Source organism: Pipistrellus hanaki (genome assembly GCF_964339955.1).
Source record: "Pipistrellus hanaki genome assembly, chromosome: 5".
Classification (NCBI taxonomy): domain Eukaryota; kingdom Metazoa; phylum Chordata; class Mammalia; order Chiroptera; family Vespertilionidae; genus Pipistrellus; species Pipistrellus hanaki.
Genome location: NC_140507.1, coordinates 16,049,438 through 16,075,347, shown reverse-complemented (window position 1 = coordinate 16,075,347; position 25,910 = coordinate 16,049,438). Strand labels below are relative to the sequence as shown.

At 47.8% G+C, this 25,910-nt stretch overlaps 1 protein-coding gene across 1 annotated transcript; it reads right to left on the bottom strand.

The window, feature by feature from the left end:
- Window positions 1-1,162: 1,162 nt before the first annotated feature.
- On the bottom strand, window positions 1,163-25,686 carry FAXDC2 (fatty acid hydroxylase domain containing 2). Its single transcript, XM_084883139.1, has 9 exons — window positions 25,560-25,686; window positions 13,155-13,199; window positions 11,270-11,361; window positions 11,077-11,180; window positions 8,536-8,657; window positions 5,207-5,412; window positions 4,483-4,588; window positions 3,898-4,064; window positions 1,163-3,247 (listed from the first exon to the last, which is right to left on the bottom strand). The coding sequence occupies exons 2-9, from the start codon at window positions 13,197-13,199 to the stop codon at window positions 3,094-3,096; spliced, it is 996 nt and encodes a 331-aa protein (XP_084739265.1). The 5' UTR covers window positions 25,560-25,686; the 3' UTR covers window positions 1,163-3,093.
- Window positions 25,687-25,910: the final 224 nt, after the last annotated feature.

Below are 25,910 nucleotides of genomic sequence, written 5' to 3'. Positions count from 1 at the left end.
GTGTCCTTCTGAGTGGGACCCTGTAGTGCCTCCTGTGTGGAGGGCCCCTGGACTGGCCCCAGCCCCACCCTCTCCTTCAGCCGTGTTGACGGTGGCGGCAGAGAGGATAGGAACTTACAGCCCATTTCTCACTGGAGAGGAAAACGTGTCACCTGGCTTTGCGGAGAAGGTTCCACCTTGTGCTCATAATACATCATCTTTACCCTGTGCTAGGATATCACACGTAAAAGGACAAACAATGTAAAATACTTGAATGAGCTTGTATTATAACATTAATATTATTGAGAGTATCTGCTTTCCAGGCTGAAGTGATTCATTATTCTAGTCTGCTTTAGTCCTTTGTAATTTGTGGTAATTATGCTTTTCTTTTTAATACAAAAAAAAATGTATAAAAATAAAAACTTGAAAAGGCACAACACTGGCTGGTCTCCCATCTGGGATACAACCGTTGGGTGTGAGGAGGGGAGCTGGTGAGGGAGAACCCTGCCTGGGACAGGGGTCCCTTAGCTTTTAAGGCAGCATGAGAGCTGCCAGTCTTGAATTCGTGCTCACCTTGTATCTTAAGATGTGGGAGCTGCACCAGTGCCATAGAGCAGACCAGCCCAACAGCCAGCGGAGTTTCCTGCACATGCTGTGGCCTGGCCCGGAGGGAAGAGCCGGCCAGGAAGGAGGGGGGTGCTGTGATTTCTCACAGGAGGGCAGGCACCGCCCCTCCCTGAACAGACTTCCCTGCTGGGGTGTCAAGTTCAACACTGGCCTTGTGGAGTCCAGGGGAGCCTGAGGATTGATGCTAGGGGGGAACCCTCACCCCCATTGGGACTGGCCTCTGGGCTATCGGTGGCTTTCCCCCAACCCATGAGGCTAGTCTCTGGCAGTAGTATTCTGAATGCCAGTCGGCCTAGATGTATAATTAAAAAACAAAGTTCTGGCTTTATTTATTCATTTGGCAACTGTCCCATGCCTGGCTTTCCAGAGAATTTCACCAGCCAGCAGGTGGGAAGGGAGTAGGAGATAGTGGCCAGGGCTTATGCAGATTGATTCGGACAGGAAGACAGTCAACCTCACTCCCACACCTGTTAGAAATGCTTGTGAAAGGCCTGGAGCTCTGAGAAGCCACGTGACCGAGAGTTGTGCAGAGGCGAGAAAATACTGAAGTGGCTGATGGAGCTAAAAGACCAGTTTATTTCCATGCTTCCTCCTTGCACACATTTTCTTTTTTTTTTCTTTTTTTTTTTCTCTTTTTAAATATATTTTATTGATTTTACACAGAGAGGAATTGAGAGGGACAGAGAGTTAGAAACGTCGATGAGAAAGAAACACTGACCAGCCGCCTCTTGCACACCCCCCACAGGGGATGTGCCCGCAACCAAGGTACATGCCCTTGACCGGAATCGAACCCGGGACCCTTCAGTCCACAGGCCGACGCTCTATCCACTGAGCCAAACTGGTCCCAGCCTTGCACACATTTTCTGCTGCAAATTTGACACCTGAGCCTTGGCTTGAGCCTTATCCGTTTACCAACCTCAGGGCCCTTTTGTTTTATGCAGAAGAGGACAGGGCTGGGCCCCCTTGCCAGGGCCCACCTGCCAAAAGGGGTGATAGGTGGCCGTCTCTTTACCCCCTAGGTGCCCTGCTGGAACTTCCGAATCTCAAGGTCTTAAAGGGAAAAAAAATTTTCCACTCTTCCTCATTTCCTACCCATTTTAAGGATATTGAAGGCGGGCCGTTGTACGAACGGTTACTGGTAAGACCCAGGTTGTGGGTTCAGGCTAGTGGCTGTGAGGACTTAGCTAAGGATATAGGTCACCCACCAGGTGCACCAACTCCTGAGGGGTGAGTGGGTGGGGCTTTGCCAGGCCAGGGAGGACTCTACCTGGAAAGTGCCCAGTCGGCTCAATGGGCAGGTCCTCTGGATTCCTAGTGTTGATGGGAAGAAGTACTTGATGGTTCTGGAGATTTGTCCCTATCAGATGTTAAAGTATTTTATAAAGCTACAGGGGATGGTTATCTTGACATGTGAGCAGTGAAAGTTCAGGAATAGACCCAATTATGTGGGAGAATTTGGTGGCTGACTCTGATGGCCTCTCAAATCAGAGGGGTCAGATTGTTCTTGGGAGCCCCGGGCCCCTGGCAAAGACCATGGCTGCTGAGGGCAGGGCAGGGTGGGGATTGCTCCCACCCCAGCAGCTCTGGTTTTGTTTCAGATAAGCTTCCTGGTAAAATTGCATTTGAAAGGCGTCACTGCTAAAGCAACTGAGGAATCATTTTGGGGGAAATGCGGATTTTGCCCTTTGTTCAGCCATGTTTCTCATGCCTTCTCATTGGAGAGAGAGGGTTATAGCCTCTGGCCCTGCTTTAGAGAGTCTGATTTGGCGCTTCAGTCAAGTGTCCCCAAACTTTGACCCTTCCCTGTGGACTAAAGGGCCCCCAGTTTAGCAGGTCCACAGGGTTTGGCCCTTGGTTCCCAAGTTTGGCTGAAGGTACCGGTGTTCAGTCTGTACCCGTGGCGTCAGCTGTAATCCAGGGAGAAGCTTCGATGTCATTTTTGTTTTCAGAGAGGGCTGATGTGTGTTTGCAATGGGTCAGAGGTCACTGTCCCTGTTTGGGAGGGGCAATGGGGACTTGACCCCTACCACTATTGCCAGGCTGTCTGGCTCTGGCCTGAGTAGGGTATGAGAGAAGTTTTGGAGACAGGAGGGGGGGAAAGTGCTCTCTTCTGGTCCCCCCAGCCCCTGCAGAAGGGGCTCTCCGGAGCCACACGGCCTCCAGTGTGGCTGCCACCTGTCACTGATTACATCTTGCCTGCACAGAGTCATCTGGGCCCCTCTCCCCCTTCCCAGCAGAGGACTGTGGGGACTTGTCATTGTGGGGAGCGGTTTCTCTCTCTTCCGTAAGCTAACTCCTGGTCCCCTGGAGGGACAATAGGGGCAGTCAGAGGAGCCTTGACCCTGTCCTCTGCCCTGCATTTCCTGGAAGCCGGCCTTCTTTAGTGCGGGGCTGAAGAAGTAAGTTCCTAGGTGCAGTCAGGAGGCCTCAGGCCACCTTAGCAGTCCGATGCTGAGGGGATGGCCAGGATGGCACTCGGGCCCTCTCTCACTCCGTCTTTGGGGGGTCAGGGATGCTCTCAGAGAGTGGGGTGAAGCCTAACAGGAGGGTGTGTCTCTCATAGGCCTTGGTCTGCTTGAACACGGTGTCTGTCCCGTGCAGATGGTCCAGCACCCCCAGCACCCCGTAGCACTGGTTGAACCTGGAGGAGAGAAGAGGATGCTGGAGACCTGTGTGCTGACCTCATTGTGCCAGCCTCTCCCACATTTCTAAGCCCTCCCCTCCACCTCTCCCCTCCACGCCGACCGCCTACATCGAAAGCCCAGGAGAGATGGGGCCCACTTCTCTGGGGCCACCTAGACTGGAAATCTGTGAGCTTCCTCTGAAAAGCTCTTACTGTGACTGCTGTGCACACAAGTCAGATCCTGTGGCTGAATCAGAACCCCCTAGAATACCCTTTAAATCAGATTTCCAAGCCCTGCTCCTCCCGCCCCCTAGATACTGATTCAGCGTATTTAGAGGGAACTGAGAGGCTCCCCGGCCAGACTGGAGAAAGCCTGGAAGCTTTCAGTGCACAAGTCCCCTTGAACTGCAAGCAGGGTTATGCACTTATGCATTTTTCTAACAGTGCCCTAGCTTACTTTGCATACTCGAGGTCCAGGACCTAGCTAAAGGTTAAAATCCCAGTTGCAGAAAGAAGGAATGAGCAAGGTGGCCTGTGGTCCAGCGTGGTCATTCTCCCCGCCTCCAGACCTCTGCCTCCACTAGCGCCACACGTAAGCGGAGACACGGGTGTCTGCTAGCGGAAGTAAAGGTGGAGTTACTGACCCACAGCGGGCAAGGGACCCTTACTTGAGATGGTGATAGTCATGGAACTCGGGTGAAGGCAGGAAGGGTAGGTGGTAGCCGCAGTGGGAGATGGTGGTGATGATGAGAGTCAGGGAGAACCACACCATGATGGAGGACAAGTGGGAGCCCATGACTATGGGCCCCACCATCGCCGGCAGCATGTTGGAGACCTGCAAGAGAAGGGCTGTTGGCAGGTGGGCCCCAGGGAGGGGGAGGGGACCTGGTTGGGTGTCCCCTTTGCCCCAGGGCGGTACCAGGAAGACTTCCTTGTCTCAGGTCTGGAGAATCTGAAAGTTCCAAGAGCCTGGTTTGCTGGAATCACTCACCTTTGTATCTTGGGGCAAGTTATGAATGGTTTGAGCTCCAACTTCTTCATTAGTAAAGTGAGGATTAAAAGGGTTCTTGGGAAGATTAGATGAGGTAACGTATGATGGGCATCTGGGAGAGCCTGGCATATGCTAGGCCAACAACAGTGCTAGCTATTGAATGAATGGGGAGCGGAGGGGCCGGTGTGCTGTGGTTCTCGGCAGGAGACCCAGGGAAGGTAGCAGGCCTGTGCCTCGCTTCTGGGGAGTGAGCTCCACTCACCACATGCTCGACAGGGTGGGCATAGAGCGAGATCACGCCAATGGGAGCCGTCCACTCGTGGTGTTTCTTATGGATTTTCTTGTAGAACACTGGGTGGTGGAGGAGCCTGGAATAGAGTTAATAGTTCATAATCTGCCAATCTCCCTTCCCCGCTTTCCCACAGACCTGGAGAAACTGAGGTGTGGGCCCCAGGGGTTACATCTGCGGAGCGAGGCTGCAAACACACAGACGGGCCTTTGAGCTCTAACCCCACCTCTTAGGCTGCACAGTTTGGGAGGGAGTGACTTTGCCTCTGTATTATGATAGCTGTAAAATGGGGGTGATGGCTGAAACCGGTTTGGCTCAGTGGATAAAGCGTCGGCCTGCGGACTGAAAGATCCCAGGTCCGATTCCGGTAAAGGGCATGTACCTTGGTTGCGGGCACATCCCTAGTAGGGGGTGTGCAGGAGGCAGCTGGTTGATGATTCTCTCTCATTGATGTTTCTAACTCTCTCTTCCTCTCTGTGAAAAATCAATAAAATATATTTTTTAAAAATGGGGATGATGCCCAGAAAGGACTCACTAAGGAAGTGAATGGGAAATGCCCAGGAATGGAGAGGCTTCCTTTTCTGGACATTCGTCTCGTTTGTCAGCTGTGGGACATGCCTCCCTGTTAACTGCTTCGTGGGAGGCTCTGGAGGCAGGTGGTGGGGAGAGGGGCGCCAGCCGGCCCGCGGCCGCTCACCGGTGTGAGTAGTAGAACATGATCTCCTCGATCAGAGTGAAGATGGCCAGCTCCAGGAGGAACCAGTGGAAGGTGGGCAGCTCCCGGCGGCAGGGGTCTCTCCACAGCTTGAGGGTGGGGTAGAGGAGGACCACGATGGGGAGGGAGATGAGGAGCTGGTTGAGCAGCACCGTGCGCACAGACTGGCGCAGTTTCACGGGGTCCACCTGCCCCGGGAAGGAAGGAAGGAGGTGGGACAGTGTGAGATGTAGGATCTTTTCTTCTAGAGAAGCTCCACTGTGACCCGCTCTCAGGAAGCCCTGGTTCAGAAGTGGGTACTCGGAGTGACTGTCTGGCCATAGCTGGCAGCCCCTGACGGCTGCCCAGCCCCGGGGGACACCCTCTGGCAGTGCCTCTGCCCGCAGCCTTCAGTCTCCGCCTGAACCTGCCTTCTCCTTCCTGGTGCTGCAACTGTCACCGCAGTGGGGCTGTGGAGCCTTCTGGCCAAGATCACTGCGCCCCCACCATCCCCTTCCTCAGAGCACTGGGGGTCCCAGGAACAGCCCCATAACCACGGGCCACTTCCTGGGGTCTGGCGAGCTGGTGTAGGATTGGTCAGAAGGGATTCCTCCCGAGTCCCCTCTGCAAGCTGTAGGGGCTGCTGCAGAAGGTGAGCCGGAGGTCCTCAGACTTCAGGCCTTCCCCTTCCTGCAGCTCTTCCAGGCACTACGTCATCAAGAGACGATGATCTATGGCTATTTTAGAAGACGCAGCCTGAGGATTTAGGGTGAAATGTTATGATGTCTGGAACTTTTTCAAATGCTTAAGGCGAAAAGTTATAGAGGCACAGCTATTTACACTTTTATATATTGAAGAAACAAATGTAAAATGTTTAAAAGTGGTGAACCCAGGTGATACGTAAATGAGTGATTGTTGTACTACTTTTGTATATATGTCTTCACGTGTTCATAATTACAAAATGTTGGCGGGGGGAAGAGTGGACAGAGAAGAGGTGGAAACTGCGAAGACTTTTGCTGCAAAGGAGAGCAAGCACATGAGTGGTAGTGAGTGTAGGAGACAGGGTCAAGGGTTTCTGTTTGATTTGTGGGTGATTTTTTTTTTTTTTAAATCCTTACCCAACAATATATTTTTGTTGATTTTAGAGAGGAAAAGAGAGAGAGAGAGAAACATCAATTGGTTGCCTTCCAAATGCATCCCAACTGAGGATTGAACCAGCAAACCTGGGGATGTGCCCTGATGAGGAATCGAACCTGCAACCTTTTGGTGTACAGGAGAATGCTCCAACCAACTGACCCACCCTGACAGGGCTGGTTTAGTGTTAAGATGGAAAAAATTATAGCATGTTGATAATAATCCAGAGGGGAGTAATCTAGGAAAGTAAGGAAACTAAAGACACATGGAGCCCTGGCGGGGTAGCTGTTGGTAAGGGTGTCATCCCGATACTCCAAGTTGTGGTTTCAGTCTCTGGTCGGGGCACATATGAGAAGCAACCGATGAATGTACGGATAACTGGAACAACGAATTGATGCTCCTCTCTCCCGTTATAAATCAATAAGAAAAAACTGTTTTTGAAGAGGAGGGAGAAGGGAACCATTTCCCGGAGTCAGCAGGAGGTGCTGCCTGCAGCTCACCGCTCCGGGAAGGCTGGCTGGGACCGGAGCAGGGAGAGCTACCGGGGGGAAGGAGAGCAGGTGCTGGGGAGGCTGCGGGAGCTGCTCTGCTTAGTGAGGAGGGAGCAAGGCTGTCCTGTTCCTGAGGCCAGAGGAGGAGGTGCGGGCACCAGAGTAAGGAGGGGAGGTGGGAACGCGCTATGCAGCAATCAGGTGTCACTTGATCTGTTTCTGGTTTCGTAAGTGAGGGATCAGGCCTTTCTGGAACCGGCCAAAGACTGCGTGGTCTCCAGGGCTTCCTCCTTGCTTGTGTGTCTGCCCTGGAATGGCACAGTGTGGGGGGACAGGACTGCGGTCAGGGAAGAGGAGCGTTCCTGACCTCAGCTTCTGCTAACTGCGACACCTTCCCGTGTGCCTCTGCGATCGCTGTAGCCGGAGGTGTTGCCGGGTCAGGGTCAGGGATATTCCTGAGAGCTGATGCGGCCTGTGGTTAGCAGCATGGGCCATGGTGTCAGAAAGCTTGAGTGTGGATCACGGTTCTGCTCATGTCATGTCTCAGAAGCCTCCGCTTTCTCATCTGAACCAGGAAGGTTATGACAGTGCGTGGCCTGGAGCATGTAAGCGTCTAGTCCACCGTGCGGGTAAGGAGAGCCTCAGTGGCCTGGGTCCAGGGCGCTCTTCCCAGCCATTCTGCCCGCTGAGTGCGGGGCTGGGGCAGAGGGCCTGGGAGTGGAGGTGATCCGCCCGGTTCCTGGGCAGATCATCAGAGATGCTTGTCTTCTGGAAAGAAGCCAGGGCATGATCTGAGCGGAGAATCACCTCTTCCTGGTTGGGTAAGAAAAGGTTTCTGGCCAAAACTGGTTTGGCTCAGTGGATAGAGCATTAGCCTGTGGACTGAAAGGTCCCAGGTTCAATTCCGGTTGAGGGCATGTAACTTGGTTGCGGGCACATCCCCAGTGGGGGGTGTGCAGGAGGCAGCTGATGGATGATTCTCTCTCATCGAAGTTTCCAATCCTCTATCCCTCTCTCTTCCTCTCTGTAAAAACTCAATAAAAATAAATGTTTTAAAAAATGTTTTTTAAAGAAAAGGCTCTTGGAGGCAGTCAGAGTGCCAAGCAGGTCAGCTGGGCTCGGGGCCGTGGGCTCGCCATGGTGCTGTGTGCGTGGATGTGTCTTTATCATGAACAAGCTAAGCGTTATGGGTTGGCTGAATAACTGGGAAGGAGGACCTGCTTGCAAAACAAGCACCACCCACACATTCAGCATCCATACTGTCCGTCCAGCACGGAGGGGTCAGCCATTGTTTCCACAGGTGTCTTGCACACACGACAGCTGTCACCGTGTTCCAGCAGCCACCACTGCCGTCCCTGCACCTGTGGCTGAGGGGGCGCTGCTTGCATCTCCAGGACTCAGCCCAGTGCCAGGCTGAGCCGGTCACTCCTGCTCCTACAATGCCGACCCCAGCGCTGTGGGGCCGCACAGGCAGGGACAGCTTGGGGTGGGACCAGGAGACCAGAACAGTAGTCTTGACTGGCTGGCTCTGAGAGTTGGACCAAACTACTTCCTCTCTTTAACCTTATAACTTGGGGGACACCTCGTACACCTGAACTTGGCTCGCCCTGGCCACCGTCTCTCCTGGGCCAGCGGTGAGGATTTTGAGAGCATGGCTGAGCCCCTGCTTTCTGGGCGGTGACAGGGCGGAGCTGTGGCAACTCTTACCGGCTCATTCTTGCCAAGCTGAATCCGGTAGCGGGAGATGAAGTTGGGTTTCCCGGTTGTGTCAACCACCAGTAGGAGCCCGTTGATAGTCCAGAATGACAGGACAGGCATGTAGGTGGCACCTAAGGTTGAAAAGCAGAGGGGACAATCAGGGCGACTTCAGGTTCTCATGGCATGTGCATTAGGACCACACACTTGATGGTGACCCAGCCGGCGTTGTGAACAGTCCCTTGTCAGGAAGGTCTTGGTACTCCAAGCCAGGAGTCCTACCTTCAGTGACAGACTAGCTGAGGGGAACTTTGACAGGCCACTTAAGTGTCTTTAGCCCCAGCTAGTTTGGCTCAGTGGATAGAGTGTCAGAGTGCAGACCGAAGGGTCCCAGGCTTGATTCCAGTTAAGGGCACATGCCTGGGTTGCGGGCTTGGTCCAATGTTCAGGAGGCAGCCAATCAATGATTCCCTCTTATCACTGATATTTCTATCTCTCTTCCTTCCCCTTCCTCTTTGAATTCAAGAGAGAGAGAGAGAGAGAGAGAGAGAGAGAGAGAGAGGGAGGTCTTAACTTATTTTCTTAGTTTTAATACAACCGACTAGGTCAGTGGTCGGCAAACTCATTAGTCAACAAAGTCAAATATCGGTAGTACAATGATTGAAATTTCTTTTGAGAGCCAAAATTTTTAAACTTAAACTTCTTTTAAGCCACTTCTTCAAAATAGACTTGCCCAGGCCGTGGTATTTTGTGGAAGAGCTACACTCAAGGGGCCAAAGAGCCGCATGTGGCTCGCAAGCCGCAGTTTGCCGACCACAGGTCTAGGTGGTTAAAGACATTTTTTAAAAAATATATTTTTATTGATTTTTTTACAGAGATGAAGAGAGGGGGATAGTTAGAAACATCGATGAGAGAGATTCATTGATCAGCTGCCTCTTGTACACCCCCTACTGGGGATGTGCCCGCAACCAAGATACATGCCCTTGACCGGAATCAAACCTGGGACCTTTCAGTCCACAGGCCGACGCTCTATCCACTGAGCCAAACCGGTTTTGGCAGTTTTTAAAATTTTGATGTCTTGCCCAGGCGGCGTGGCTCAGTGGTTGAGTGTTGACCTATAAACCAGGAGGTCATGGTTTGATTCCCAGTCATAGTACATGCCTGGGTTGCGGGCTCGATCCCCAATAAGGGGCCGCACAGGAGGCAGCCAATCAATAAATCTCTGTCATCACTGATGTTTCTCTCTCTCTCTCTCTCTCTCTCTCTCTCTCTCTCTCTCTCTCTTCTCTCTCTCTCTCTCTCTCTCTCCCTCCCTCCCTCCCTCCCTCCCTCCCTATTTTATATATATATAACAAAAAATTTGTGATGTCTTATAAATTCAACTATATCTAATGTATGAGATTAATACTACTACACTTAAGAGTGGTTATTTCTTGGATATGGGAGAATGGGTGATTTTTCACCTTCTTTATGATTATTTGAATGGTCTGATTTTTGTTTTAGCAATGAGTATGTATTTATCTTTAATAACCAAGTCTTTTACTTTGGAAAAAAAAATATTGGGTTGGTGGTTGCCTTGTGGGCCATCCATCAGGGTGGCTGCCTACTTGGAAATCCAAGGGCTCCTTGAGGAATACAGAATAAAAACCACAAGAGATGATCTTGAACTTACATAGCTTTAACATTTACAATTGCAAGTATTTTCTGTCTGATGAGGTGATAGCTGGGTTCTCATCATTTTAACAGAAATACATGAAATGTTTTCCCACCATTTTCCCTACAGACATTTGCAATCTACACTGCTCTTTTCAATGACTGCTTACGATTTCTTTTGGGGGGAAAAAAGATCCCTTTGAACCAGTCATATTAACATTCAGCCCATTTTCAGTTATCCTCCGAGCTGAAAACATGGAACATTTTATTTGTATTTCCGTTTTGTGACAACTGACACTTTTTTATCTCCCCTTCTAGGCTGTGACAGAGGTTTTTGATGGGGTAGAGCACACTTTATCTTAAATATCTCCCCGTCTTCCGTGGAAGTTTGGCACAGAGGAACATTAATAAGTCTTCCTTGCATGGCCGAGGGCATTCACTATTGTAGATAATGCTGTTGTAAATCGCTGACATGGCTTTTTCTCAGCTTGTTTTGAATCATTCACATTGTCAGTAAATATTTGAGTGACGCTTGCTCTCCAGCCCCAAGCTAGATGGCACCGAGTATCAGAACACTGCTCACATGACATTGAGAAGCTGCCTGACTTCTAAAAGCAGGAGTATTGCTCTGAACTTGCCTTCATTTTCACACTCTTTATTTTTCCCATTTTGGGGCAGACGGAGGCCTCCATTTCTCAAGTTCTTTTGTTATATACCTAGGGGCATCCATTCCAGATTCGCCACAAGTTGAGCTCTCTTGGGGGTTACCACTGACTTAAACTTGAAGTCCTTATTCCTTGTAATAATGAGCTGAGAAGCCCCAAAGCAGAGGGCAGACCGTGGGGAAAGGAACTAGGGTCGGGACCCCAAGCTCTCGGTGCCAGTGGTCTGGGAGCTCACCTGTCACGAAGAGGATCCACTCCTTCCCTTCGTATGTGAGCAGCAGCCTCTCCCACTGGGCTTGCCAGAAGTGGCCAGAAGCACCCCAGAATCTCTGAAGATGCCTTGGGGGAAAACCAGGTTCCTGGGTGAAGACTGGTAGTTGCTCTGACCCCAGACCCCCACCCCCTGCCCTCCGGTCTGACAGACTCACCATGTGACGGAGTTCCAGAAGGCCACCAGCAGGAGAAGGCCGGAGCCCAGGATGAAGGCGGTCCTCCGCATGGAGCCCCAGATGTGTCCCTCCTGCGGAGGACAAGACAGCGTCAGGCCCCTGCAAGCCCGTGCCCACGCAGCCTGCCGCGGGAGCTGGCAGGAGCACTGAGTGATCAGGATCTCAGCCACCAGCTCCGCCGACCTTTTCCCAGTTTCTAGGGAAGGCTCATCCTTATCAAGAACCCCGCGCTGCAGGTGGGTGTGTTTATGAAAACCAGAGCTCAAGGTTGTGGGGAAGGCGGGGAGGGAACCGACCTGACTCCAGAGAGACTGGCCGGTGGTTCTGACACCCAGAGGAAGGCAGGAGCCTTCCGACAGCGGTGAGCTTTGTCACCGTCCTCCTGGGTACAGACACCCATTATGCAGGCATTGAGTCACCTGGGAGCCCTTTCAAAACGCCAGGCCCCTCCCAACCCAGTTACATAAGAGCCTCCAGGTTTTTCACTGCTTCCCGGCCAATGCCAAGGCCGGGACGGCCAGCACAGGAGGCCCTGCAGAACCCTCAGTGAGGGCCCCGGGACTGCACTGTGCGAGGCCTATTTTCCCATCCCCGTCTCCGCCTGCCCCTGAAGAAAAGAGTAAGTGAACATCTGTTCTGGCTTTTAATAACCTCTCGTCCTTCCAGCAAGACCAGCCAAGGTTGCCAGCCGGACAGGACAGTGGGCAGGTCGAGGGGCAAAGCGCAGGCCACTGGCAGCCACGGGAGGTGCTTCTGTGACCACCAAGAGCCTAAGGCGGCGACCGTGGCAAACCTGTGGTGCACACAGAAGGTGCCAGCCTTGGGGAGGAGGACCTGGCGCCAGGGGAGGCAGCTGCTGCGGCCCCTTGGACAGGACTGCGGACATCCTCACACCACCTGTGTCTCAGCCAGAGGAGTCCGCCCGGAGCCTTCCTGGGGGGAACTGGAGAGCTGGGGCCCCCACCAAGGGTCAGGGGGTGTTGTCGGGGAGGGAGGGTCAAACAGGACACTTGTTTTCATCCAGACGTTTGAATCTACAGGACCAGATGGTTTTGATGGATCCATTCATAGCAACCTGAGTCTGCACTGAATCATTTCTTCTCCGCTTACCCATCCCACCTTTGATCAAAAGACCAAAAAACAAACAAAAAAAACACACAGGTCTTTGTCCGGGGCCGCTGAGATGTTAAAGGGCTGGTGCTCCTCGGGGCCTTAGCTCCGAGGACCAGAGGGACTTGTTCTTGGACTGAAGCAGGTGTTCACTGCAAGGACACCCCGAACTCCTCAGGCCGGCGGCCCTGAGCTTCTGCAATGATTCCTCTTCTAGGACTCAGAGGGCGTTCCTTCTCAAGAACCTTTCCAGACTCACTAGGAATTTTTCATTTGAGTTTAATCAAATGAAACCAAGTCGAATTGAAAACCTCAATTTCACGCTCAGGTTTAGGCATTTTTTCCAGGGACTGTGGTGGTTTCTCTCTAGCAGCCCGAGTGGAGAATCATGCCGCGCTGAAGCTAGCTGCGTCAGGAGCCGGTCCCCAGTTCCTATTCCCAGGCCCCAGTGGGCCTCTCTGGTCCCCAGAGCAGTTCTGGAGAGGGTGGTGGCAAAGGCCTGAGACATGGGACATCCTAAGGGCCAAGGGACTATGGGAGGGTAGCTATGGGGCTGGCTGGCTGTTCCCTGGGGCAGGCAGAGGGGCTTTGCTTATAAGGAAGCTTGCCGTCACGTGCTCTTGGCTCAGCTACTGAAATGAGCTCCTCGCCAATGTGTCAGTTCCCCCTAACCCTCGGGAGACTGTGAGCGAGTGCGGAGACGGAAAGGGCCACTGGCTGCCTTCCCACCCGTGTGGTGGGAGCTGGCGTTTACCTGCTTCGGCTTCTCATGGCGCGGACGTCCAGCTTCCCCCTTCATCTGCAATAAGGAAGCACAGGTGAGTCTGGATGCACTGCACGTGCAGCCAAGGAAGTAGGGAACGGAAAAATCACGGGGCATGGCTAGCAGTGATTTTAAAAAATATATATTTTACTGATTTTTTTTTTACAGAGAGGGAGAGGAATAGAGAGTTAGAAACATTGATGGGAGAGAAACATGGATCGGCTGCCTCCTGCACACCTCCTACTGGGGATGTGCCCCCAACCAAGGTACATGCCCTTGACCAGAATTGAACTGGGACCTTTCAGTCTGCAGGCCGACACTCTATCCACTGAGCCAAACTGGTTAGGGCGGGCATAAATAGTGGTGATTTTTAATGCTGGCGACTCATTAAAATCACCTGGGGAGTTTTAAAAAGTTGCTCTGGCCCTGGCCGGATAGCTCAGTTGGTTAGAGCAGTGTTTCCCAACCTTCTCTCATGATGAGAATCACCTGGTGGAGTTGTTAAAACACAGATTCCTGAATCCCAACTAAGAAGTGCTAAACTATATAGAATTTTTGGGAACATATAGGTAAAATTGTATACTTAACTAGTGCTCTAACACAGATGTTATATACAGAGCACTAAGTTAGGTATGCAATTTTACCTATATGTTCTCAAAAATTCTAGTTTAGCACTTCTTAGTTGGGATTCAGGAATCTGTGTTTTAACAACTCCACCAGGTGATTCTCATCATCATGAGAGAAGGTTGGGAAACACTGGGTTAGAGCACTGTCCCAATATGCCAACGTTGTGGGTTGGATCACCAGCCAGGGCACATATAAGAATTAAACAATAGTTTAATTAAACAATAGTCTACGGCCATACCACTCTGACCATGCCCGATTTTGGAAGAATTAAGCAATGAATGCATAAATAAGCAGGACAACAAATTGATGTTTCTCATTCTCTCTCTCTCTCTTTTTCTTTCTCACCATCCTTCCTCTCTTTCTCAAATCAATAAGTTAAAAAAATTTTTTTACGAGGTTGCTCAGTAATATGAAGTAGGGGGCTGCCAATGGGACTTTGCCTGGAATAGGCTTTCTCAGATTATGGGATGTGACAAATCCTTCTTTTTGAGTAGCTTCACTCTCTGCCTCAGTATGACTCTCATCCAGAGGGAATCTCTGTCCTTATCTGCCAATGACTCTGGCCCAGGAGCCAGGGCTCTGTCTGACTCATTCGGACAGCTTTCTTAACCTCTGTGAAGTCAGGTCACCACACATGGGTGGGGTTTGTCACACTGAATAACATGGAAGCATTCTGTAAGCTGTTCAACTGTGGTTCAAACGGTAGATATATTTATACACAGAAATCGTTAAGACAGTGAGCCTGAAATCTTATACTTTTCTCAAGGTCACACCTCAGTCGTTGCTATCACTTACTAGTTCCTGAGACTGTGGCCAAGTTGTCCTCTCTGAGCCTTGGTTTCCTTAGCTATGAAATGGGAAGACCACCAGTGTTTTTCACTCATGTGATCTCTGCTGGGAGAGATGTGAGAAATATCCACATGCACCCTGACCGGGGATCGAACCCACCACCTTTTGGTGTACCGGAAGACACTCCCAATCACTGAGCCACCTGGTCAGGGCCTCACCTGGTTGAAGAGGGGCCTGGGAAATCACCTGGTCCCACCATGTGACCAGGATGAAAGAGCCTCGTCAAAGGAGGCTACAGATGGCAAAGCCAAGATTGTGGTCCCGCTTCCCATCTCTCTAAAGACATTTTATTCTTCGTGTTGATGGTTGTACCTGGTTTTATTATGCAAGTTCACCAGCTACAACCGCAGGAAACTGCTTCCCTGGATCCACATTTCTTATGTCACTCAGGTGGAAGGAAGGAAGAACGGTGACTTACAAAGTTAGGACAGCAGAGGTGGTGCCAGGCAGGCTCTCTGTCTCCACGGGGAGCACATTATGGCAGGAGGGACACAGGCAGCTCAGAAAAAAGGCCTGTCGGGGAGAAGTGCTGGGACATTGATACCCAGCCAGGGAGATAGCATAGATTTAAGAAAAGGCGTCTGAATGTTTGGCCAGTGTTGGCCCAACTCCCACCTGAGTCCCCAACCCCAACCCAGCCCCAGCTGGGCCTGCTTTTGCCCCCTCCTCCAGCTCCCTCTGTGGCCCGGAAGACAGCAGGGGACCTGCTGTGGCTTATAGCTGTGGAGTTCTGTCTCCCTGGGAGTGCTCATGAAAACTCACGAAAGAATCTGGCCAGTGTGGCTTGGTTGGGCATTGTTCTGGGCACCAAGAAGTCACCAGTTCAATTCCTGATCAGGGCACATGCCCGGGTTGCAGGCTCACTTCCCGGTATGGGGCATGCAGGAGGCAGCCGATCAATGATTCTCTCTCATCATTGAGGTTTCTCTCTCTTCCTCTCCCTCTCCCTCTGGTTCGTGGGTCGACACTCAACCATTGAGCCCTAATGGCTAGGTCAAAGAATTCTCCTTTGGAGAAACGTTTTTTCTCCACTTTCACTGTCCAGAGCATTTCTGATTGGCCCGATCCGGAGTCTGGCCCACATGGTCACGGTGGACAAGGCCCCATACAGACAAGCCACCCTTCGCGCAGTGACAGGATCCTGGGATGAATGAGGCAGATCCCTTTCAATCCTGCGGTCTGCCTGCTCCCTGCAGTCCCAGAAGCACAGTCATTAGGCAGAGGAAGGCGGTGCTAGGCACTTGCGGGGATAAGCCTGTCAGGTGTTTCATAATAAATTAGTAATATTAAAGGAAACACCATGTTGGGAAAGACATGGAGAATAAGCATCTGTAAACCATTTGCAGGTAGAACGTTCACACCAATTGAAGATATTCCTTAAACCAGCGTGGGTTTCCCTCCTCAGGGCTTGCTCGGAGTAGGAACTGTTCTGTTGATCCTGTTGAGGTAAGCATCTTGTTTGGGAAGGAAGCTGAGGAGATTGTCGGTCTGTCTGTCTTAAGCTTCCAGAACTCTCTGGGCTATGCTAAGCCCAAAGAACTTCATTTACAAGTCAGTCTCATTTCTAGCCTTTCCCAGTGTCTTATCACCACTATCTTGGAACAACTAAGACATGACCTTTGATCTGTTAGAAGCTCCTCTAATCCTCCTGCGGTTATTTACTCTGTGCAGAGAATTTACTCTGTGCAAGGAGCCCTGGAGCCAAGGTCCATATGGAGAGCCCTGGGCTAGAGGTCTGGGCCGGAGCTGAGAAAATGCGGAGTAGGGCAGGGGATCTGGCTCACGTCAGCAATCTTTAGAAAAGGACCACATACAGGTTCCTCTGTGCTCTGCGATACCTAGTTTCAAACCTCAACATGGAACCTCTCCCTCCCAGGCTGGGTTTTACCATACCCAAGGAATGTTTTAGTTAAACCATACTTTTTTTTCCTTCTTTTTAAGGCAAGATAGATGTAGAATCTGCCATGTGAATATAAAAACTGCAATTGAAGATATTCCTTATTCCATTATTTAGTTCCCCCAAATGAATTAGTGCACATAAGTTTTCTCTTTGGAAGAAGTGGTATGCTTTCTCATAGAATGCAAAAAAGAAATAGGCAATTCTCCACCAACACCCTTTTTTTTGTTGTTTATGAGGAAAGAGAGAAACATTGACCTGTTATTCTGCTTATTTATGCATTCATTGGTTGCTTCTTATATGTGCCCTAACATTAGATCAAACCCCCAGCCTTGGCGTAATGGGACGACATTAACCAACTGAGCCACCTGGCTAGAACCCACCATCACCCATTTTGCTTTAGCTTCCAGACAGCTCAGAGTGAAATTTACTCCAATTATACTTCAGATTTTTTTTTTCTATTCATATAACCTAACTAGAAGTCCAATGCACAAAATTTGTGTAAGAGTACGGTAGGCCTTCCTTCCCCCACCCTGAACGCTCCCCCCACTCCGGCTGCCAGCACCTGCTTCCCTCTGGCTTCCCTCTGGCACCCTGGACGCAGGCTTCCCTCATAGCACTGGGCTTCGTCCAGAAGGTCGTTGGGAAGGACATCTGGTCTAATTAGCATATTATGCTTCTATTATTATAGATTATATAAAATATGATGATGTGTATGCAAAGCTGTTCATTGTGAAATTGTTTTAATGGCTAGAGATTGGAAACAACTTAAATTCCATCAAGAAAGGATTGGTTAAATAAATTGGAGTACATCCAGTAATGATGCATTCTGTAGCCATGGAAGAAATAAGGCAGTTTTGGGTGTACTCTTCAGAAATATTAAGTGAAAAAAGCAATGTGTAGAACATGTGCAACCTTGCATGAGTATATTTGCATGCTGTTTACATCTGCATAAAATAACACACGTACTATTAGACTAGCCCTGGAAGAGGATCTGAGACTGGTAGCAATGGTGGCTTCCGGTGAGGTGAACTGGGCAGCTGAGGGGGCAGAAGCAAGGCTGTCTTTTTACCGTGTGCCTTTTTTCTGTTTTGGATTGTGTGCCATGAGTATATTTCACCTGCTCAGAAAATTACGGAAACATTTAAACACTTTAAATGACTGCAGTGCCCATTCACAGGAAACATTTTACTGAAGAGTCATACAGTAATTTGCGCTCCCTCTACTCTAAATCAATGATAATTTCAATTCCTGAAGGCCATTGAGAAGTCTTTGCCTCCCTTGAAATGGTATGACAGTTTTCCTGTGTTCATTTTTTCAGGGTGAAAGGATCCCCAGCTTTCATTAGACTGTGGAAGGTAATGATGACGATTAAGAGCCAATGCAATGGTTTTCTTCTTCCTTCTATTCCTTCCCCTCCCCCTGCTTTCTTTCTTTCTTTCTTTTTTTTTTAATAAATTTTTATTGTTCATATTATTACAAATGTTCCTTTCCTGCCCCCCCTCCCCCCATTGCTCTCTTCCACCAGGTTCCCACCCCACCCTTTGCCCTTTCCCCACCCCCCATTGTCCTCATCCATAGGTGCACAGTTTATGTTCAGTCTCTTCCCACATCCCCCTCTCCCCTTTTCCTCAAGAATCATCAGTTCACTCCCCTTCCATACCTCTGATTCTATTATATTCAACAGTTAATATTGTTCATCAGATTTTTTTTTAAATTTCCTTGGTTTTTAGATTCACTTGTTGATAGTTATGTATTTGTTGTTCATAATTTTTATCTTTATTTACTTTCTCTTCTGAAAGAACCCCCTTCAGCAATTCATATAATTCTGGTTTGGTGGTGATGAACTCCTTTAGCTTTTTTTTTTTTATTAGTGAAGCTCTTTATCTGGCCTTTGATTCTGAGTGATAGCTTTGCTGGGTAGATTATCTTTGGCTGTAGGTTCTTACTATTCATCACCTTGAATATTTCTTGCCATTCCCATCTGGCCTGCATGGTTTCTGTTGAGAAATCAGCTGACAATCGTATAGGTGCTCCTTTATAGGTAACTACCTGTTTTGCTCTTGCTGCTTTTAATATTCTCTCTTTGTCTTTTGCTCTTGGAATTTTAATTATGATTTGTCTTGGTGTGGTCCTCTTTGGATTCCTCTTGTTTGGAGTTCTGTGCGCTTCCTGGACTTGTAAGTCTAATTCTTTCACCAGGCGGGGGAAGTTTTCTGTCACTATTTCTTTCAGTATGTTTTCGATATTTTGCTCTCTCTCATCTTCTGGGACCCCCATAATTCTGATGTTGGTTCGCTTGAAGTTGTCCCATAGGTTTCTTACATTATCTTCAATTTTCTGGATTCTCTTGCCTTCTTGCTTCTGCGGAGGAGTGTCTTCTGGCTCTTTATGTTCCAAATCTTTGACTTGATTCTTGCGATCTTCCATTCTGTTTTTAGGACTCTGTATACTATTTTTTTTTTAAATATATTTTATTGATTTTTTACAGAGAGGAAGGGAGAGATATAGAGAGCTAGAAATGTCAATGAGAGAGAAACATCGACCAGCTGCCTCTTGCATATCCCCTACTGGGGATGTGCCCACAGCCCAGGTACATGCCCTTGACCGGAATCGAACCTGGGACCTTTCAGTCTGCAGACCGACGCTCTACCACTGAGCCAAACCGGTTTTGGCAGGACTCTGTATACTATTTTTTATTTCAGACAATATATTCTTTATTTCTTGTTGATCCCTTATCATTTCTTGTTGATTCCTTATTAATTCTAGTTGATCCCTTTTCATATCCTCATAGGTCTTATCCACCTTTTCGAGGAAATTCTTGAAAAACCGTATAAGCGTAGATTTGAATTCTATATCCAGTCGCTTTTTGTCCTCCATTTCTTTCGATTGTGATCTATTTCATTGTCTCGGCATTTTTGCCCCCCCTGCTTTCTTTTTGTTAACAATTTTAAGTTGTCTGAAAGTCAAGCATTAGCAGTAAAGCTCTCTACAGAGCCCAACCCCTTCCCACCCCCACAAAGCAATATGAAAGGTAGTCATTTAGTGCCTGATGGTTTCCAATCAGTTTTTATTTATTTGCCTCTGATATATTATTAGTACCTTAATATATAGTATCATAATATATATGATAGCTTTTATTGTAATATATATGATAGCTTTTATTGTAATATATATGATAGCTTTTATTGTAAGCTATCACAAATTCTTTTGAAGCTGAAGATTAAGTATAAACAAACAGGGCCACATATTAAAATTAAGAACAAAACCTGAAAGACTAGAAGGATGCAAGTACTGTACACTAAGCCCCAGCAGCTCTGGCTGATGTCAGCAGGCTGGGTGCGGATGATCAAGTCCACGATTAGGGGCTAAGATATCAATTTGACCTTGGAACCCTCTGCTCCGGGCAAACCTCTGGCCAAAGGGAAAGTGACTGTTTATCTTCTGATGATAAAAGGCCCACTTGGCCGTGGAGTCACAGGGATTATCTCCTGACATCTGATGCCATCAGAAGCCAGCCACAGAGTGTTTCCTAACCTGACATTTGTCCTTTGGCGAAGCCAATAGCCCACATGCGCTCTCCCAAGAACCTTAGGTAGGCAGGGGACTCGTCTGAGCTAATCAGTCCTAAACATTCTCTGAATATTTTGTGCTTTAGCAGCTTGTTTTCCATATCTCCCCACCTGTCTGCAGCCATGTTTTCAATTTTAAGTGAACAGAGTCAGTCAGAAAGATTCTAGGGAAGACCTCACAGTGGGCAGAGAAGTTCCTTAATATTGTTGGTCAATGGTAGTGCTCAAGTTAGAAACTTTGGGGGGGGAAAATCAACAACAATATGTTAAGGTACCAAAATCCCATTTTTATTGTTTTCTCCCTCTGACTTTCCCTCCACTTTTTAAAAAAATATATATTTTATTGATTTTTTTTTTACAGAGAAGAAGGGAGAGGGATAGAGAGTTAGAAACATCGATGAGAGAAAAACATCAATCAGCTGCCTCCTGCATACTCCCTACTGGGGATGTGCCCTCAACCAAGGTACATGCCCTTGACTGGAATTGAACCCAGGACTCTTCAGTCTGCAGGCTGACACTCCATCCACTGAGCCAAACTGGTTTCGGCTCCTCTACTTTTAAAATTCTTTTACATTCTCTCATCTAAGAACTACAAGTTTTCTTAAGCTCATCTATTCTAATGCCCCCGCTTTCCATCTGAAGAAAAGAAGGCCTAGAGATATTCAGCATTCAACTCCAAGGCACACAGTTATTTAGAATTCAGTGCTCATTATACCAACGGAGTCTACAAAAAAGTATAGAAAGTGCTGATGTGAGTGAATGTGGGGTAGGTATCAGGATTTTAAAGGGACACAAAGGAATGAGATCAGCCCCTATTAGCCATGAATAGTGTATTAGATATTATGTGTCTTTAATACCAAAGGGAAAACAGGACATGTTTCTCTAAAATATTAATCATCCTTTTAAGAATCATTCATGTGTGCCAGATATAATGCTAGGCACAGGAGATAGGAGGATAAAGAAGGCGTGCCTCGTGCCTTGCTTAATAAAGAAACACTATGTACGTAACTTTGATTTTCCAAGTGATAAAGTATATCGAGGAGATTATGAAATAGGATTTATAATGAGAATTCATTCAGGGAAGAGGAAGAAATGAAATGCACTAAGAAATAAATATTCTGATACTTTATAACAATGAATTGATTCCCCTTTAAAGGGAATTTGATATGTATTGTGAGATTACCCAAATTGGGTACTTTTTAGTGTGGTTGTTTCAAAAGCAGATGATTCTGATGGTGCAAGCTTCTTATTGCAGAATCCCCCAATCTAGATAAATGACACAGTAGGGCTGCAACTGATGCCCATGACCTCAGCGATCTGTACACGGCACAGGCAGGGGATGAGGGTGGGAGGAGCAGAGAGAGTTTAGTTTTGTCTGTCTGTATCCTTTATTCTTTCAGATCCTAGGTTGCTGATCTTCTGCATGATTAATAAACATTCCCCTTTCGTAGGTATTAAGATTGGTTATATCTTTATGAATGTGCAAGGCTCCTTGTATACATCTTGTGACGTTATTACCGTTATTTAGAGGAAACACAGAGAGAAAAAAGACCTGTGGACCACCTTTCTATGGCTAAGGAGCTAGGCCCACACAGCAGAACTGACCGGTTCTGGGCGTCACAGTTTCTGGCAAAATGCAGGGCTCCTCACACTTTGCCTAGTGCTACATGTGCTTTTGCAATAGCACAAATTGTGTTTCAACAGAGGGAAATGACATTGAGGACTGGGAGTCCTGGCATTATCTCAGGCTGTTTGCATTCTTAGAACAAGCCCAGCAATGGGCTTCCGGGGCTGAGACTGATCTGAAATGCGATTACGCTGCTTAAAGCCTCTGGTGAAGAGGGTTTTCAGGAGCTGCTCTAACCACGGTTTGGGCCTATGGGAGGCTTTTAAGGAAAAAGATATTCATTCAAGGTGATGAAATGCATGAAGGGAAAGGTCAAACTCTGAGGCAAAAACAACTTCCTCTGACAGCTTTAGCCATTACTGCCGGACCACTGCGTGCCCAGGAGGCTGAAGGCCTGCCCAGCTTGTTTACCGTATCCACAGCACCAACACAGGCCTGGCATGTAGCATGTATCCAGGAAGTGGTTGTTGAATAAATAAAAGAAGGAGAAATGAGTAAAAAACATTGTTTTCTTTGCACTCAGAATGTGTCCAACATTTGCTATGGAACATCTCTGAACCTTTCCCTGTACGAATGATTTTCCTTCCTAAGGTCAGAAGTTGCTGCTCAGAGCATTTCTGTTTTACCAAACCGAACTGAACCTTCCTATCCCAACCAGAGGCGTTTGGTTGGAATTGCACATGACACTGAGGCAGCCCACAGGCTGGCATCTTGTCTATCTTGTCTTGCTTGCCAAGCCCCAAAGGCCTGGGAGAGAACCCCCAAATCCCAGGCCTGCTGTTCACTCCCACCTATACACTGACATATCCCCTCCATCGGTCACCTTTGTTAAGCCTAGATAACAGAACAAACTTGTTCTGACTCCACACAGTTTCTGGCAAAAGCCAGGCTTCCTGAACACTTTGCCTGGCTGCGTGTGTTTTTGGAAGAGCATAGACCGGTAGCGCCTGCCGTAAGTCCTATCAGGCCACCAGCAATTCTAAAACTGAGCCATTGTTGGTAAATTTCAGTATGGTGCATCAAAACAGTCCTCATGTCAGTATGGCTTTTACATTTTAAGAATGTTGTCATCGGCCCCGTCCCTTGCAGGTCAGGAACAATTCAATCACAGTTGCTTTTCGCCAGTCTCTTCCAGTTAGATTTTCCTCTTTTGAGTGCTGACTTGGGAGTTTTCCCTAAACATGGTTTAGAAGCCAAACCCAAACCCATATGACAGAATTACCTGTCGGTTGCTGCCAAAACAAGACTACAGAAGAGGTAGATGGTACAGGTAAAGGCAGAGGACGTAGACATTAGAACTAAGAAAATGTCCTAGCAGTCACATGCAGAAGAATGAAACTAGATGACTGACTTTCAATGAACTAAAAATGGATTACAGCCTTGAATGTCAAACCTCAAACCATAAAACACAGGGAAGAAAACAGATGCTAAGTTTCTGGACATCACTTAGTCATGTTTTTGTGGATTTCATTCCAATGGCAAGGGAAACAAAAGCAAAAATAAACAAATGGGACTACATCAAACTAAAAAGCGTTTGTACAGCAAAGGAAACCATCAACAAAATGAAAAGGCAGCCTACCGAATGGGAAAAGATACTTACAAATCATATATCTGATAAGCAGTTAATATCAAAATATATAATGAATTCAAAAATCTTAAAAAAAAAAAAACCAACAACAAACAAACAGTCAAAAAATATGGACAACGAGCCCCAGCTTGTCTGGCTCAGTGGATAGAGTGTCAGCTTGTGGACTGAAGGGTCCTGGGTTTCATTCCAATCAAGGGCACATGCCTGGGTTTCAGGCTCTATCCCCAGTAGGGAGTGTGCAGGAGGCAGCCAATCAATGATTCTCATCATTGATGTTTCTATCTCTCCCTCTTCCTTCTTCTCCGAAATCAATAAAAATATATTTCAAAAAATGGGCAAGGGGCCCTAACCGGTTTGGCTCAATGGATAGAGCATCGGCTGTGGACTCAAGGGATCCAGGTTTGATTCCAGTCATGGGCATGTACCTTTGTTGCGGGCACATCCCCAGCAGCGAGTGTGCAGGAGGCAGCTGATTGTTTCTCTCTCATCGATGTTTCTAACTCTCTTTCCCTCTCTCTTCCTCTCTGTAAAAAATCAATAAAATATGTTTTTTAAAAAATGGGCAAAGAATCTAAATAGGCACTTTTGCAAAGAAGACATACAGATAGCCAATGGGCACATGAAAAGATGTTCAATATCATTATTAGGAAAATGTAAATCAAAACCACAGTAAGAATCACCTCACACCTGTTGGAATGGCTATCATCAAAAGACAAGAAATAACAAATGTTGGCAGAGAACAGAGAACCCTTGTACACTCCTGCTGGGACTGTAAATTAGTGCAGCCACTATGGAAAAAATATGAAGACTCCTCAAATTACCATATCACCCAGCTATTTTTTATCTGTGTATTTATCTGGAGAATATGAAATACTAATTTGAAACGATATTTGCACACTTATGTTCATTGCAGCATTATTTATAGTAGTAATGATATGGAAATACTAGTAGCCCTGGCTGGGTAGCTCAGTTGGTTAGTGTTGTCTCCATACACCAAGGTTGTGAGTTCGATCCCCGGTCAGGGCACATACAAGAATCAACCAATGAAGTAAGTGGAACAACACATTGATGTTTCTCTTTCTACTTCCTCTCTCTCTCTCTCTCTCTCTCTCTCTCTCTCTCAAATCAATAAATTAAAATTTTTTGTGAAAGATAATGTAAATAACTTAAGTGCCCATCGACAACTAAAGATAAGCAAAGTGTGGTCTATATACTATTACTCAGCCATAAAAAAGTGAAATCCTGCCATTTATGACACTGGATGGACCTTAAAAAAGTATTACACTAAGTAAAAGAAGTCAGATAGAAAAAGACAAACACCATGTGATTTCACTCATATGTGGGATATAAAAACAAAACCAAATGAGCAAACAACAACAAAATAAACAAAAAGCACACTTACAGAGACAGACAGCAGATGGTGGTTACCCGAGAGGAAGGAGGAGGGAGGGCAAAACGGAAAGGGGGTCAAATGCACGGTGGAAGCTTGTCTTTCGAGGTGAGCATGATGCAGCACATACAGATGTTGAAGTATAATGTTGTTATAAACCACTCTTACCTCAATCATTTAAAAAATTATTTAAATATAAATAAGGAAGGAAGGAGGGAAGAAAACATTCTGGGACATTGTTCAGACACAGACCTTGAGTGGAGAGGACAAGGAGGTGCCAGACATGAGACTGTATTTTGCCTTTTTTTAAAAAAATTCTCACTTGAGTATATGTTTTTATTGATCTTTATAGAGAGGAACAGAGAGAGAAAAAAACATTGATATGAGAGAGGTAGCGTTGCTATCAATTGGTTGCCTTCTCTACATACCCCGACAGGGATGGAACCCGAAACCTAGGTATATGCCCTAACTAGGAACCGAATATGCAACCTTTTTGGTGTATGGGACCATGCTCTAATCAACTGAGCCACACCGCCTAGGGTTTGCCTTTTCCTTCTTTTTTTTTAATTTTTTATTTAATATACTTTTTATTGGTTTCAGAGAGGAAGGGAAAGGGAGAGAGATAGAAACATCAATGATGAGACTCATTGATTGGCTGCCTCCTGCACGCCCCTACTGGGGGTTAAGCCTGCGACCCGGGCACACTTGACTGGCATCAAACCTGGGACCCTTCAATCTGCAGTCCAGCACTCCAGATCTCCACTGCGCAATACCAGCTAGGATGGGCTTGCCTTTTCTTTAAATGAACTTGGCAAAGAGCTTCCCTCCCCCGCAGTTCCCACTCACCTCTGCAGTGGGCTGCTTCCCAGCTCCTCCAATGTCCGGCCACAGCTCAGGGCTGCTTTCTCTTCCTCTTCAGCCCCTGCCCAGGCGGCCGCAGTCGCCTAACCCTGTGTTGTCACTGGAGTGGGTCAGGAGGCTGGCCTTGGGGATCAAGTTACACAGCAGCCCACTCACTGGCCTGAGCCAGGCACGTGACGAGAGAAAAAAGTCTGGGTCTGTGTGGACTGGAGACAAAAAGTGCCCTTGCTGCCAAGAACATCTACTTAAAGCCCAGGGGAGATCCAGGCAGGAGCTTGAAAGAGGGCAGTTGGCCAAATTTTGGGCTTTTGTTTTCTTTTTAAAAACTTCCTTCAT